General features: G+C 43.1%; 1 protein-coding gene across 1 annotated transcript; it reads left to right on the top strand.

The window, feature by feature from the left end:
* Positions 1 to 617: 617 nt before the first annotated feature.
* Positions 618 to 15,442, top strand: PRELID3A (PRELI domain containing 3A). Its single transcript, XM_068396166.1, has 6 exons — positions 618 to 760; positions 3,397 to 3,565; positions 3,976 to 4,065; positions 4,870 to 4,940; positions 5,023 to 5,125; positions 11,048 to 15,442. The coding sequence occupies exons 1-6, from the start codon at positions 729 to 731 to the stop codon at positions 11,159 to 11,161; spliced, it is 579 nt and encodes a 192-aa protein (XP_068252267.1). The 5' UTR covers positions 618 to 728; the 3' UTR covers positions 11,162 to 15,442.
* The last annotated feature ends 1,348 nt before the right edge of the window (positions 15,443 to 16,790 follow it).

The raw sequence follows: 16,790 nt of genomic DNA, 5'->3' as shown, positions 1-16,790 counted from the left end.
ACGTTCAACAGAGCCTGGTCGAAAATACGAGAGCTGTCTCCTTTTTTTTTCCCCTACGTAATGCATTGTATATCGAGACCGTCGCTATAAAATTACTTTGTGCAAAGGCCTCTGGGTGCATTAAGGCGTTGAGCATCATCGTGTCACTCCTGGGCATAGCAACGCACACGCTGCACCCGGCTGAGTGTTACACCCACGAGCGCCAGCACACTTATAGCAAAACTCCAACGTAGATAACCCGTAAAAGTGTGTTTTATGTGTCAAAAGTTGCGCCGTCAGGTAGTTTCTGGCGATGCAGCGCTGCTTTCTCAGGCTGCTTGTTTCCACAGCGAACTGACCCCATCGGGGTCCCGCAGGCGCTCGGTCTACCCACCGTGCTGCACGCAGCACGCACCGCCGGGCCTGGCCGTGGCGGGTCTGTGCAGCGCGAAGCGCCCGAGCTAACAGCGGGGTCACAACCCGCCAGAGCCGGTGCCGCGCTGCGCCTGCGCGCTGCCCCCGCCCAACAGGCGCGGGGGGGGGACTGGGCAAGGCTGTGACGGAGGCGCGTGACGCAGGAGCCGGCTGGGCACGTCCAGTGCCGGCACGCGGAGCTCCGCCTCTCGCGGTCGCTCGCGCTCGCCGGCCGGCCGGTGTGCGGCTGTCAGGGGCCGCCGCGCTCGGGCTGCCGCTGCCCGCCCGCCCTCCCGCCTTCCCCCGCCGGCGCTGAGGAGAGACCCAGGGCGGCCATGAAGATCTGGAGCTCTGAGCACGTGTTCGGGTGAGGGGCTGGGTGGGGGGACGACGACGGCTGAGGGGCGGCGAGCCCCCGCTGCGCGCGGCGGCCGTTGAACGGCGGCGCCGCTCCTTCCCCCGGCCGCGCGGGCGGGCCGCCACTCCGGCGCCTTGCCGGGCCGGGCCGGGCTGTGCGGGGCAAGCCGGGCCCTGCCAGGGTGAGGGCGGAAATACGAAATGCCGCGGGCGCGGCCGGAGGAGAGGGCTGGCGGCGGTGGCTCCGGACCGGTTATGCCGGCACGAAGGCTCGCCCGGCAGCCGGGGGGCGGGGGGGGGCACCGTCTTCTGGCGGCGCTAAATGCTCCGGTGGGGTAGGGTGGGCTGGGGACGGTCCCCGGCGGTGCGTCAGCGCTCCCCCCGCTGCCGGTCCTTCATCGCCTTCAGCTTTTCCCGGCGTGGTCGGACCCCCCGCGAGGGTTTCTCCCACCTCCTGTCGCTTGCGGCGGGAAATACCATTCCAACAGGGCGGTGGTAGAGCTGCCCCGACAGCGTAATTGCTTGATAAAGATGTGGGCATTAAAGGAAAAATAACTTTCACACTGTCCAAAAAACCCCAAAATCCCAACCTACTGACGTACTTGATGATGTATGCCAAGAGGTATGGACAGAGTGACTGTGTGTCTTACCTTAGCCCTCAGTTACTCTCACAGAGATGCCTAGCAGACAGCTGTTAAGTGACAGCTGAGTAAGTTTTCTTACTGTCCGTCTTTTCCTGCATTAAATGCATTTTGGACACGGGTCTGGTCATCCAATTCCATTTTCTTGTAACGCGGGAACAATAGGCAAAAGTATCAACAGGTATATAATACTTGCCTAAGCTATACCGGGGAGCTGATGGACACAGCAGTTGCAGTGCAACTCTTAAAATGCCACTGATAACTCACCTACTACAGGTCCCTTAAAAATTTTGAAACCTGAAGAGCACCAGGGGATATTACAAAATATCCCAGATGTGCAGTTTTAAACTTCTTTAATTACGTTAACACAACTGAATTCGTTACACTGACATAGGTATTAAGTGTTCAACTTTAACATTAGTATAAGTAAACTGTAGCTTCTGATATGAAATGGCAGGCAAAGGCTGCTTGTGTATGGCATAACTTCTGAGTTTGAGATGAATATCTGTCACCTGGGAAACACAAAATGGATTTTTATTTGGCATTTTCTCATCAAGATCTGTATTGGAACACCCCCATTTTACGAAGTTGTGTGTGCTGGTGTAGATACTTCAGTTCAGGGGTTAATAAAATACCGTTGTGCCTTATCAGATCTCTGACTCTTAAAATCCCTTGAGGACACTTAACAGAAATTTGACATTTTCAGCTTGTGTATCTTCTGTTGATTATGATGTATAGTCACTGAAGATAACCAGGAATGGTCTTCAGCTCTCTTTCTGATGTGGGAACTAAGGGCTCTGTTTTTCCTGCTTGCACCAATAAAGTTGACAGACCTTTTCTTACTCTTATTGTTAGAAAAAGAACTTATTTTTCCAAGCTTCTCTTTGTTATGGCAGTGGTGTACTGTTTATACCCTTCTGTACCAGTCTATTTTAAGACTAAAAGTGGTGTTCCTAAAAATGAATTCCGTTAGGGCCCTGAGTGCAACTCATGTACAAGTTGGCACCCCTAAGCCTTCTGAAGTTAGGTATCAATAGTTAAATTTTTAAAGGTACCTTTAAAGGTTATAAACCATTCATTCCGGATCTATCAGTTATTCTGAACACAGAAATCATTGTTTAGGAACAGAGTTTCTGTATTGGATCAAGTCCATGATTTCTCTAGCCTCCTCTGTTTCAGAAGAACATATATGAAGTCCCACAACAAGAGCCGTGTGGACAGCCTGTCCTCCAGTAGTGGGGCTGCTCTCATCCCAGGAGTTTGAGATTATCAAACTTGTTTCATAAAAACGGTTCTGTATTGGGAAGAGTATCCATAAATGTAAGTCATGCTAACAAGCTACTGGAAGCAGTAGTAAAGGTGCAGACTTCAGGCAGTGAGCTGGTTTCTGTTTCTTTATTTTGTTTCTTTATTTTGAACGTCCTGATTTTTTTTAGTTGAATTAAATTTCACTTTGCTCTTTTACTATAGGAAGAAACAGAAGCTAATGATTTCTTCTTTAGTTTATTTGGTGTGCTTAGAATTATAGAAGAATTTATGTTAGAGTGGGCTTCTGGAGGTCATCTAGTCCAGCCTCCTTCTCAAAGCAAGGCTAACTTTAACTTAAATGTTAGGTCACTTTGCTTTTCTGGTTGAGTTCTGAAATGAATCGAGATTCAACAGTCTCTGTGGACAGCTACCCTGTTATTGTAGGATTTTTGCACAGCTAATTGGAACGTCACTTGTAGCAATTTGTGACTGTTGCCCCTTGCCCTCATTTCTGTTAGTCTTGGGTTAATAATTCCTTTCTTCACTCTGGAGAAAGGTGTTTTTTTTTCTTGTTTGTGTATCAATACTTTCTTAGTGCTGTTCCAAGTGTCACTGAATTCTGAAGAGACTTTTGGGAGCTATGAAGTTGTACAGCACAGTCCATATTACGCAAGCTGGATCCCTGATTTAGTGTTGTCTGAATACTTGCAATTAAATACAAAATAGTTACAAATATTGTCTCCTCTTCTTTTTACAGACACCCCTGGGATACAGTGATCAAAGCTGCTATGAGAAAGTACCCCAACCCAATGAATCCATGTGTAGTAGGCGTAGATGTCCTTGACAGAAGCCTTGATAACCAGGGGAGGTTGCATAGTCACCGTCTTCTCAGCACAGAGTGGGGATTGCCAAGTATTGTAAAAGCGGTACGCTTTTACAGGCTTAATGGTTTATTAAGGGTGTGGTGCGTTTTTGTCTCGCCATCTGAATTGGAGCTGAATTCAAAGTAAAAGCTTAATTTATAGGAAATACACTCCACAAATATCACATAGGCTGTAATTAGCCTACTTAGTAGTGAGAATACATTGTAGGCTTTAATATGCCTGTAGTGTGTGTATGTCTGTACATGCCTTCCAGACATGTCTGTGTCATGCTGTATGACTGATACAACCTACCAGGATGTAGTCTTGCCACTGATCAGTGTTCTGGTATCGATGAATTACTTCGTATTTATTTGCGGTCACTAAGAACTTGACATTTATGCGTTTTGTTTTGGTTTTTTTTATTTATTTCAGTACTTTTTTATTTTTAAATTTTTTTATTTCTTCACTTTCAGATTTTAGGAACAAGTAGAACTCTGACCTACATTGAGGAACATTCTGTGGTAGATCCAGTGGAAAAAAAGATGGAGCTTTGCTCAACTAATGTGAGTGGTAGCTTAAGAAGTTTCTCGTAATTAGTTCTGGAGATTAGATGTTTTGCTCTTAACGTGTAGATTAGAATGTGTTTGCATCTTTCATCAGGAGGTGGCAATTTTCATGTCTTAGTTGGCTCTTTTTTTTCCTTCTTCTTCCAACAAATAGGGAACTTTAAATACTTTGGGATAAAACATTTGTGATTGTTTTTAATGTAAGATTATTTCTCAGAATGCATGTAAAATAGTTTGACTTTTAGATTAATAACTTCTACATTACACTGCCATTTACAACAAAAGTTTTAATTTGAAATGCCTTTTTTCACAAAATGTAAATTAAATATTATGCCGTATTTTGGTATCCTGGGAACTTGTAACTATCAGATTTAAAGTGGAGCTGTCTGTAGCAGAGCCTTGTCTCTGTAGAAGAGGCATTGTCTTTCCTGAGTATTAATTTTCTGTACACTCCAAATAGTGTTAGGGTGGTCTTGGTCTTGAAGAGCGTCTCTGAATTGAGTGCCATAAATCAGATAAGGCTCAACATTCAGAGAAAATGAATGGAAAACTGTTTGTGCTTTGTACTGTGAATAGGAACTTAGATTGATATAATTAGGTCTAGGATAGCAGAAGATGCATCACCCTTTATAGGTCTTTTTATTGACTGTGTTCTGAGTTTTATATTCTGTGTACACTGTTTTGTCTCTGACATTAAATTGAGTGCTCTGCTGTTGAGCAGTGCTGTTGATAACAGAACAATGAAAGGCGGGAAGTGAGGATTTCAGCTCTTTTTTTTTTTTTTTTTTTTTTTTTTTTAAGATTACTCTCACAAACTTGGTGTCTGTTGATGAGAGACTCGTTTACACGCCTCATCCTGAAAACCCTGGAAAGTAAGCAGGGATATTTATGTGCTTCTTGGGTATAGGAGACATTATGCAGTTTAGATACTAACTTTTCTTTATTCTCTCACAGAACTGTGCTAACTCAAGAAGCAATTATTACTGTTAAAGGCATTAGCTTGAGCAGTTATCTGGAAAGCTTAATGGCAAGCACAATATCTTCTAATGCCAGAAAGGTACATCTTTATTCTGTTTTCTTCCTCTCTCCCCCACCACACATACCTTTCTTTTTGTTGAAATAGTAATTGTCAATCTCGTTTGCTGAATACTATATTTAATTTCTCTAAACTTTGTGCACAGTTTCAACTGTTGTTTTTTTTGTAGGATCTCAGCAATTAGAACATAATTTCCCAAAGTATGGAAAGGTTTCGCTACTAAATCTTTGTTTTTCAACTAGACTTGCACATCAAAACGAACAAACCTCTATGTGTATGCTACAGTTAGACATAGTGTACACATACTATTAGTTGGGTTTTGGTTTTTTTTTTTTTCCCCAAAGCACCTTTTCAAACACTAACCTCCTATTGCCAGGAGTTAGTGCTAGTAGTGAATATAACTTCCTTTTCAGCCTTTATAATCTGGATTTAGCAGTTAATGCTAGCATATTTTCTATGCTACTTTGTCAGTTGTTCCAGTTCCTGTGCATTATTGAGCTGTCTCCTTGCCTTTGGCTGAAAGTAAGGTAGTGTAAGCAGAGGCATATTCTTTGAAGAGACGAAACTATGCTGGCTTTTGTAGGTAACACTACACCAACTCCTCTGTCTTGTGCTTGCTTTTTCTACTTGGCTTGCAGCCATGGAGCTGTACTTCAGCACAGGCAGAGCTGCGGGAGTGCTTATTCTTGGGCACTTTGTCTATCCTTCTTCGAAGAAGGTGGGAAAGAAATGGGATTACTAGAGAAGCATAGCTATCGCTGCCTAACAGCAGGATGAGTGCACCTGAAATTTGAGTTTGTGCTCTGCATTGCTGAGAGGTTCAGCACGGTGGGAATCTGGCCCAGGTAACTCCTGCTATGCCAGAGAGCCTGTGCTTTGGCCAGCCCTTTGTCCTTGTGAGAGGTGTTGCTTGACCAAGGCAGCATAAACCGACTTGATAGGAGGTATTGACCAACTAGATCAGAGAGGAGAGTGCCTCCTTTTCCACCCTTCTGTGTGCTTCTCCAAAAATGAGAGGAAAACAGGTTAAAATCAGGGGATAGGGAAGGAGTGATGGGTAATTTCTAGACACTGAAGAGTAACTTTAACTAGCTGAGTGCTCTCTGTGTTTGTTTGAAAGTCGTAAGTGGAATGTATTTCAGATAAATTACAATTCTATTCTGATCCAGTTTCCATTTAAAAGTCTGTGTGGGGCATATATTGTTGAAAGAGAAGTTCAAACCCAGACTGACTCCAAGTAGCAAAGTACTAGCTAGTTGGAATGGCCAGATCAACTAGGCACACTTAAAAGTGCTGCCTGAATTCCTCTCGTGGCATCTGTCACATCTGCATGTCTGTACTGAACTCAGAGAAAGTGTAAATATTTCTTGGTACCTACTCAGGTGTTGCCTGTGTGAGAGCTCAGTTTCTTTTAAAGATTGTTCTTCTGTTCTGCCATTTTCAAGGAACGCACTGGCTCACAAGCTTCTTGCGAATCAAAAAGACCTTCTTGTCCTGTGTGTTTCACTCAAGAGTCTCTTCAGAGATGTTAAACTTCGCAGGAATTTGTACTTGCTGTTACTGGCCCTTTCTTTGCTACCCAGTAGCGTACTCTGCTATTACTAGCTCTTCTCGCGTGCTGTGCTGTGCCTCTGTGGTCTTAGCACCCCTCTTAAACTTCATGAAAGTTGCTGGAAAATGTTTTGTTGTTCTGAAGAAATAGGAAGTAAGTATTGAGATTTTGCTTTGAGGTAGAAGTGGCAGATGATGAATATATTATTTGTAATGATGATGGAAAAATCATTTGCCATATGTTGTAAATCTTTTCTGTGTTACTCCAGGGGTGGGATGCTATTGAGTGGATAATTCAAAATTCTGAAAGCGCTCTAAGCTAGCAGTTCTCCACATCTACAGTTTGTACTAACTAGTGGTAATGCCAGCATTCTTCTTCTTGGTACAGCATTTCAGCTTTCTAGCAAATATGTGCATGGATTGTTGTCATGTGAATTTCATAAATTAACCTGCATGTATGTTTTATATACATTGCATACAGGAATGGCAAACATGTTCATTACACTGCAGTTGTAGAGAGGGAGAGTAGGTCAGATCTAGACTGGATCAATTAACCCGTGCTTATGCCACTGGACAACCAACTTGCTGCAGCCATGCCTTGTGCCACACCATGCTGATTATGGTTTGACAGTGGAATGATGACTGCAGATAACTAGGCATGTCAGTGAGTCCCTCTGCCAAGTGTTTGATCTGATCCTAGTTTCTGTGATTTCAGTACATAAAACTGGTACCTGAAGAAATTAATAAATTGGCTAATGACTAGAATTGGCATTATAAAAATGAAACAGAGTTGTACTCTTAGGATATAAAATGGATTTCTTGAAACAGATTGCCTAACAGCGGTAATCTTTTGCATAGTGAAATTGTATTTGCTTTTCTTATGCTTGAGGAATATTGTTGCCCTTCTGTGACCTTCTGTGGAAATCTGTACAAAGCTTGAAGCTGTCAGAATGTCAAGACTGTTTGTGTTATTTCATTGGTCTTGTAGTTACATTCATTTTGGTAGTGACGTGTCCCTTAAGCAATGTGACTATGGAAGAATCTGACTTCAAGGTTGAGAGAACTGAGTGTACTTGCCTCTGTGATACCTCTGTGCAGATTGTTTTGCTTCCACTAGTCAGTGTAGCCTGTCTCTGTTGTTCCTGTGTTGGCTTATGCTTCAAGTAATAAGATTCCTTAAAAAAATTCCATTATGCTGCTTCTCCTAGTTCAGAATGTAGAGTTTTTTTTACACTGCTTACTTTGAGATCAGTGTATGCCATGAGTGTTTGCTTTTATGTTCTCATTCCACTAAGCTGCTATGGCTGTTTTTTTCTGGAAAATGTCAACTACAAAGGCTCAGCATTTATCAGTCACTTAAGCTCTATCAACAAATCTTCATATGCAGCGTTTGGTCTGCCAAACATGTCATACTGCTAACATATGCAATAAAGACTAACATAATATGCATGCTTCGTTATGAATGTGCTTGCTTGATGACTTACTACAGAATTTGTTGTACAATATGAAACTTTATAAATCAATCCTCTGTCAGATTTTTTTTTCGTAACTGGGTAGTTCTGCAGTACTTGGAGGCTTTGCATCTTGTTAAGATCTGAAACTTAATTTCCTGTGCAGACTATTCCTTCCTTGCCAATATCACGAGTTTATTCTTAGCTGCAAAGTACAGTGTATAGTGTACGCAGGTCTAAGGAAACATGCAGACCTATGTAGTCTGAAAAGCTGAGGGAAATATCTTGGTGCTCCAGTCGAATGTCATGTTGTTTTTTTTTTTATTTTATCTTGTCAACAAATATATCAACTAAAATACTATGACCTGGTTGTCTCATAGCCAGGGCTTGAAAAGAATCTTAGTCTTTTTCTACTGAGCATTTTCTACATTAAAGGTGTTTGACTTTCTGACAAGTCTTCTTTCTGCAATTAGGCAAATACAACATCTAAGTTGTTTCTGTCTTCCTCAGTTCTCTGTGCCTCTGTCACCTAAGAGAGGACATTTTAACCTGACTTTTAAATACCCAAATGCATGCTTACTGAAAGATGATTCCCGCTCTCTCCCCCCACTTGGCTAATTCATGTGGAGCACTCCACTTGGCTAATTCATGGCTAGTTACAACTTGTTGCTATGCCGTAGCCTGCTCCTGTCTGGGTGCTTTTATGTGTGTTTTGCTGGTGTTCCCAGGTCTTGCACAGGATGTAGAGATGGTGGAACTTATCACCTGCTGAAGCATGGTGAATCAATTTGGTGCTCAAACGGAAGGAACTCGGAAGTTAAATCATGCTCTTCTAAGGACTTTTTTCAGCAACACATACTTAAACTGGACAATTTAAATCATGCTTTCTGGAATACTGTTAGTATTTTTTAAAGGCATACGTTGAACTAAGTTAACTTAGACATACTAGTTCTTGAGGTAATTCTGGGTAGGGCTGAATCCCCCTTTCTGAGCTCTGGCCAAGAGCTGAACACTTCGTTGTGATACGTGGATGACTTTTCTCTGTTTAAGGACTGCCTGCCCGTGCAGACGTAGCAACTAGTGTTTATTCTTTGAGTCCTTGTAATATGAAAAACCTGAACAGAAACAGAGTCAGCCCTTCACTGAACTTAGAGTCTTGAGCTAAATATGCTCTTATTCATAGTAAAGCTTTATTTCTTCTAGTAAGTTACACTTTGCAGCCTGGAACTGGGCTTTTAATATTACTCCAGAGTAATGTTTCTAGCCACCAAAAAAATTCTTCAAGAGTGTATGTGGGTTTTGGATTTTTTTTTTTTTTGAGGTTTTCGAAGCTGTTTATGCGGATTCTTGTTCATGCTTAGTGCTTTCTAAAGGACAACAGCAGTTTCTGGACACTTTATGAGATTTTTGTTCACTTTATCACCTATAATGCATGCAACAAAAATAGTACCTCATGGTTCAGAATAAAACTCTGTGTGTGTGTGTGTGGAGGGGTGTTCCCCTCCTTTCCCTCAGTCTCTGCAGGGGGCTTGAACACTGACACTGGCTCTCCTGAAGACTTAAGACTTCTTGGACTCAGATCCTTTATCTCCACAACTTCTCTAGACTTGGCCAGAGCCATATGGCTCCCCGTTACTGCTCTCCACTGTTTGTACTTCTTAGTCGGGCAACAGAGGTGGATGTCTCTTGGCTTCTCTTTAAGTGAAAAAAGGCCAGGTGTTTTCCTGGTCTGATCCCATCTGCTCGTTTTGGCAAAAGCTGTCATTCTGAAATTGTGGAGCTCTAAAATCTTGCACTTTTGTTTAGTTAAAGTGCTTCTCTTTATTATCTTGGCTTCACTGCATGGCTGTGTGCTCATCTTGTGGTTATTGGGGTACAGCTGCTACAGAGTCTTCTTAAGGCAAAAGGTTTTGACATGCTTATTTTGCTGGATTCCCCAGCTCTTCCTAAAGCATTGTCTGCCAGTGCCTAGCTTTGGGGCACTCCTATTCTGAGAAATGAACAGCGAAAGACTGTGCCTTGGTATAAAAGGTGTGACTGTAGTCTCTCATTTAGTCTGTTTTATATGCTGAAAAATTGCTGTGCGTGAATGTAGACCTCAGTGTGAGGCCATCTCTGAACTCTTGCTAGAGATCAAATCAATTAGTTGTTACTTCAAAGAGCACTTGGAAGACTATCTTTCTTTGTCCTGCATCTTCTCAAAAACTGTCCCTATATAACTTGGCTCATGAATCTGAGAACAGTATCTTGACTTTGCCATAAATTTGCTGCTATTCTTTGGGTGATGGGAGCAGCAAACAGTAAAACCAGCAATACTCTCACATAAATATGTAAAGGGCAAGTGTCATGAGGATGGAGCCAGGCTCTTCTCAGTGACATCCCTTGACAGGACAAGGGGCAATGGGTGCAAGCTGGAACACAGGAGGTTCCGCATAAATATGAGGAAAAACTTCTTTACGGTGAGGGTGACTGAACACTGGAACAGGCTGCCCAGAGAGGTTGTGGAGTCTCCTTCTCTGGAGACATTCAAAACCCGCCTGGACGCGTTCCTGTGTGATATGGTCTAGGCAATCCTGCTCCGGCAGGGGGATTGGACTAGATGATCTTTCGAGGTCCCTTCCAATCCCTAACATTCTGTAATTCTGTGTGATTCTGTGATAAGGGAACTTAACTGCTGAGTGAGGCTTTTTGCCGAGGTGTGCTACTGGGAGCTCACACCAGCATTGTATTTACTTCTTGCTTATGGGTTAAGCAAACGCCTTTGCTGTGAAGTTTCCATAAGAGGATGCTCAGAAATTATCAGTATAATCTAATATGAAACTATGCAGGATGTGGAATTAATTTTAAAACAAGTCTCATGTCTGACAGAGGAGAAACTATAGAAACATGAGCAGTGGTATTGTATCTCTTCTGATCTTAAATTCCAGTATTTTCTTGGCAGGGTCGGGATGCCCTGGAGTGGGTGATCAGCAAACTAAACACGGAATTGGAGGAGCTGAAGTCAACACGCGAGGGCATGAAACCAGCCATGGCAGCAGCGTCAACGGAAAAATAAAACCAAAAATACCAAGTAACTGACAGAAAAGTTCTATTCTGCAGACTGCTTTGTAGATCTCCCTTGCAAGGCTGATCTGCATAGGTTTTATATATTTGTAAGAATATTGGATCAGCGGGAAAGTAACCTCATCCGTCATCTCCACAGCAGCTCCTGTTGCCTACTGAAGATGAAATTGACCTCCTGCAGATGCTCTTTTCATTTAGACAATTTATTTTTAACACTGGAAACAAAACATATAGCCCATTTAAAACTGCCTAAATGTGCCTTTTGTAACAGAGAGTACAAATCTGTATTTACACCATCTCGGTTTTTCGTACTCAAACTTGAAAAGAATGCATATGTGGTACTAAGGATTTTCCATGTGAACATTTGTTCTGTGAAGGGCTGATAAGTACTAGAGCACTGAATTTTGTCTGCTTTGTAATCTGATAGTGTCTTAGAACCATTTAAAGGGAACTACATGAGTCAGAACATGATACTGTAGAATTAGGTATCGATCTAGAGGATCATCCCGAAAAGCTAAAACTTACGTGGTACTAACTTTTCCTGTGTTGTTTAAATGGGCTGCCTGAACGTGACGCCCGGATACGTTACCTCTTAGGTGTTTGTATCCAAACAAAGATGAAGTTTCTATTGATGTTAATAGCCTAAACCAGGTTTTTTTTGTGGGGAAAATGGTATAATTTATTTTCATATTTATTAACTTGCCCTAGTTCCTCCCCTCCCTATGAGCTGAGGAGTAGTAATTCCTGGAAGGTGCTGGAAAATATCTCTTATTTATTTCTAAGAAGGGTACTTGTGGGCTACTTGCATGAAGAGACTGTGCTGTTCCACTGGTCCTTGCTCTTCACATCATGTCTTAACTGAGGGGGAGACTGATGCAATAACCAGAAGAGTTGAAATGAGAAAAAAAAGCAGGAAATGTACTTTTCACATCGTGAACTGAGAAAACAAGAGTACAAGAAAAACAAATGGACTCACCTTTTTGAGTGCTTTCTACTAACAACTGATGACCAGTTTTAATTTTTTCAACACTTTTCCACATTGGTACAAAATGGTTTTAGGATAATTTTAAATGCTTCTCATTATCTAGAAAAATACTCCAGTAACTGCAGAAATTGCTTCCTGTAAAATATGCATAAATATCTATTGGTATCAGTCCTAGCCTTGTCTGCTGTTCACAGCATTTTCACATTTGGTCCAGGTGCAGTATACGTTTCCTAGCCAGCCCTCTGTTAGGGCATTTGAACTTATTTTTCGGTGTGCACACAAAGTGAAACAAATGTTGCAAGGACGTTTACTTGTTCAAGTGGCAACCTTGTGTTTAGGAAGCTGTTAAAGAGCATCAGTAACTTCTAAAAAGCTAGAAGAGTACAATGTTGTCACTGTTTTGATCTGGTAATTTTAAAGTGTCTGTAGCTTAAGGGGAATTTCAGCGTTTGTATTCTGATTAATTTGAAAGTGAACATTAATTTGGGTATAACTATAGTCTCGCTAAATTACATGTTCCCAATGAATAAACTTAATTTAAAACTATGTACATATTAGTCAAAAGCAATTAAATGAGTAGCTAATATTGACATTGCTCTTTTTATATGGACCTAAAGCCTTTCTTGTTTTCGTACAGAAACTTAGAGCTTAAAGTCTGATAGCAGCTCCTTTCTGGAAGATATTCTGGATAGCTTTGGTGCAGGTCAGTGTACTGCTTCTCAGAGGAGTGATGCCACTTCGTGGATACAGAACACAGAAGATATTCTAGCTCCTGGTGGCATCCTGCTAGGAAGTGGAGTGCAGCTGTGGCAGACCTCTGCAAAGGAAAGGAAAAGATAAGTAAGTGTGTGTGTGTGTGTGTGGAAACCTGTACTACAGCATTTCCATACATGCCTGCTGGAGGTGATGATAACATAACTGTTGGGGGGGTAGAAAAGTCTTTGGAGAGGTTCATGTATTGCTTCAGTTTGGAAGCAGAATTGTCTAAAGCTGCTTCTTGCATCAGATTTGAAACAAGTGCTTAATGTCTTAAAGCTGACTGACTTGTGTATAGCACCTTCCAGCACTAGCTGGTGTCTCAGAAGAGTCACCTCAGGCTCCTATATTCTGATAGGGCGAAACTCCGATGCCACACCTTAGGGTCAGCACCAGTTATGCGTCAGTTTTCTGGATTACTGTGTTTCCTCCTTCCAGAAACAACTCCTTGCCTGCTTGTGTTGCAGCATCTCCTTTTAGTTTCATTCCCCACTGGTTTTGGGCTGCTTCCTCTCCACGTTTCAGGCTACTTGGGAATTATGTGGCTAGGTGTTTGGTTTTCCAGTCTGGCTGCTGCTCTACTCACCATGGATCAGGACCTTGCCTGCTTGTGCTCAGTCCTCTTCTGTTTTTCTCTAGGCTAAATGGGAGCAGGGAAGCTTTGGGTAGGAAAAAGACTAATTTCTTCCAGGGGCCAGTTCCATCACCCAGCTGCCTCTCTCCATTGCCGGACAGTGCTGCTGCTTCTCACCTCCTCTTTGGGGTTAGGTGATGCTCCTGCATGTCTGGGCTTATTGATTGTCCTGTGGTTGCTCATTTTGCCAGTGTGTACAAAGGACCTTGGAGGCAGTGGTCACACTGGGACCAGGCAGGCCCCAGTGTTTGGCAGATGATTATTAATTTCTCATAAGCTTTCCTGGACACTCACTCTTCTGCTTTCTGCCCATCTAGTTTGCATACAGGGCTCCCACCCTTCTTCTCCCTTGACCATATGGCTCTTCTTCATGGGGATCTGATGCGATCTGTAGCTGTATGTTCAGCCCTACTGTGCAGAACACTGTTTTGAAGCACTCCCATTTCCTACCCCAGTTCTGTCACTGTTATAGTCTGAGTTGACCCTTGGGGTAAAATACCCCCGCCTTTGGAATTGCTTATCTTGGTCCTTCCCTAGGGAAACTCCCCTTTCTTTTCTTTACTTACTGGAAATGGCTAAAAAATATTTCTGAAGTCAGTTTTATATCAATCATGTGCATTGACTGAGGTGTCTGTCAAAGACAGAAAGCCGCATGTGAGGGAAAGTGTTAGGCTGCTTGTGGGAGCAGGGGTGGGGGTGTAGCTTTTTGCACTGGTGCAGAAACAGCCGAGTACATAGGAATAAAATTTATACAGCAGAAATGGTGTTAAGTCACTGCTCATTAACTTGGAAGGATCTTGAAGTGCTGGGGACCAAGCAGAAAAAAGCTCAGCACTTGTAACCATGCTGATTAATGGGTAGCAAGTGCCATTTTGAATAAGAATTCTGCACTTTGAGAGTTGAAAATAGAATGAAAGTAGAATTTTGTGTGTTGTTGGGGGAGGGAGGTTGTTCCCTGCTGTTGTTCAAGCCACTGAGGCTTGCAGGTCAGTGTTTCTTGGCCGTTAGGTTGCAATTCAAGGGAAAGGGAGTGTCAGGGCTTCGTGTGTAGGGAGGTGGTTTGGTTTTACGAATTTAGCACTAGCATAACAGGCCTTCAGCTTGAAGTGTGGCTGCTCACCCTGCCCGGTAACTACAGCTGCGTCACATGCGCCTGCTGTGGAAGGATGGAGCTGGGGATAGCTGGTTCCTGACTGCAGGGGAAACAGTAAGGGAAGCCAGCAGTGGTGGGTCTCAGAGTGTGGCAAACTGGGCATGTTAGGATTTTAAGATGATGAAGGTACCAAACTTGAGGTAAACTCTGGTTTGTGGTTGATGTCTGGTTTTCGTGCTAATGCAGACAGAGGCTCATGTTTGTTAGCAACAAAAGGCATTAACTTACTTAAAACAGTGTAATCAAATGGTCTGGGGTGTGATCAGTTTTGTGTAGGCTAGCCTTTTTTTTTTTTTTTCTGACTTGCCCTTGGGCCAGTGTGAGTCCTCCGTGCTCCCTCACACTTCTGACTTCTTTCCCCCCATCAGGTCAGTAGCCACAATGGGGGAAGAGTCGTACTTGTTGGGAAAATGGACAGAATACCAGTTGTGGTATTCTGCAAAGACTTGCTTAATGCCAGTAAAAGCACTGAACTGCAGCACTTAGCGTGTATCAGGAATCGATGTGTAGCACATATCAGGCATTGATGTATGCATTGATGTAATAAAGTAGCACGGAGTGAGATGAACAGTGACATTCCTTGATGTGACGCTTTTCGTTTAAACCTTCAGGTGGAGCAGTGGGTAACCCCTTTCCTGTTCTTCCATCTTCCTAGATTGTAAGCTGTGAAGCGCAGGACTCTGTAAAGTGTCAATGTACACTATGGTGCTATCTTAAATAAATGACATCCTCCGTTTAAAAACCACTTCTGGGTGTAACTGCTGAAATATTAAATGGGCTGTTGGTTTTCAGAGAAGGCTGCAGAAAAACTCGTGTTAGTCTGCACTGGGTAAGCAGCAGGACCCAGTACCAGGCTCCTCAGAGCTTGCTGTAAGCCACATGTTCTGCTGGTCAAAAGCTCTGCAGGGGTCCTCTGTGCCTGAACTGGTAACTCCGTTTGGATCTGGCAGCTGCTTCATTTTGGAGTAAAACAGGAAAGAGTCATCTAAAATTATTAGCCTTGACTTGTAAGTAAGACCTTATTTATCTAATAAGCTATCTTCTTACTCCCCCAACACTACTTGCCACTGGTCAGAATCATACAGGTTATGGGCTAGCCTTTTCATCACAGCTCCAGGAGGCGGGTCATGCTTTCGCTATGAATTTGTTCAATGAAAAGGCACGTTTGTGAAGCACAAGTCCTGTCCTCTTCATTTTTCCACAGCTAAGGTGACTGAGATATGATTCTCATTTTATTGGAAGGCATCTGCAAGTAAAATCATCAGTATGGGCTCCTAATTTGATGCCCTGCTGGTACAATGCTGCTGCTTCTTCTACAATTTTGTTTCTAACCCAATTAAGATCTGCAGCAGCTGAGGTTCAGGGCTCTGACTGACCAAACCAATGCAGAACATGACCTTACCAGCTGTGCTGTGTAAGAACTGATGCCTGCCATCGTTACAGTTAGCTCAAGAAAGTGGGAGCGATGCAATGCCGTTTTACAGAACTTTTTATTAGTAACGCATAAACAAGAAATTGCATTTCAGTACCACATAACATGAAAACAAGCAGAAGACAATTCTAGTGCCTTTCTCTGTTAGAGCTGATGCCCCGGCTGTACCTGGAGCCGCACAGGCGGTACATGCGCAGTGGCAGCACAGAAGCAGAGGTTCAAAGGGGAAGGGTTTGTGCTTAGGCCTGTTAATGTCCAAAAAAGTGCATCTTCTGTATGGGATTTTCTTTTTTCCTTTATTAAAGGAGGGGGTTGACAGGGGTGACAAGCTTTAACAGAAATACAGCTCACCTACACTCCTCCAGCCCCTTCAACAGAAACGTGGCCATCTGAAATGTCTAAGCCAAAGCTGGGCCTTGGCCTCTACCTGTCCTGCGAGCTGGGCCATGAGAATGCAGCCTCTCTATACACACACGCGTCAACTTAACAGGTCCTCATTTCCACCAAACTTTGGAAGCCAACCTCCTGCAGAAGTTGCATCAACTCATGCCCATGTCCTTTAATTCTAGATTTAGCAGCCCCTGAAATCCAATTTAACAATCCCACGCTGCAACATTTGGCCCACCGCCTGTCCTGCAAAAGCCAAGGCATTGCTGGCTCC

Source organism: Nyctibius grandis, chromosome 3, assembly GCF_013368605.1.
Source record: "Nyctibius grandis isolate bNycGra1 chromosome 3, bNycGra1.pri, whole genome shotgun sequence".
Lineage (NCBI taxonomy): Eukaryota > Metazoa > Chordata > Aves > Nyctibiiformes > Nyctibiidae > Nyctibius > Nyctibius grandis.
This window is presented reverse-complemented; position numbering and strand designations above follow the sequence as displayed.

What these genes read in the sequence shown, in the direction of transcription:
- PRELID3A (XM_068396166.1), top strand. Translation starts at nt 729, where the DNA reads ATGAAGATCTGGAGCTCTGAGCACGTGTTCGG. An exon ending in TGCCAAGTATTGTAAAAGCG is followed by an intron (nt 3,566 to 3,975) that starts GTACGCTTTTAC and finishes CTTCACTTTCAG; the next exon opens with ATTTTAGGAACAAGTAGAAC. An exon ending in TGGAGCTTTGCTCAACTAAT is followed by an intron (nt 4,066 to 4,869) that starts GTGAGTGGTAGC and finishes TTTTTTTTTAAG; the next exon opens with ATTACTCTCACAAACTTGGT.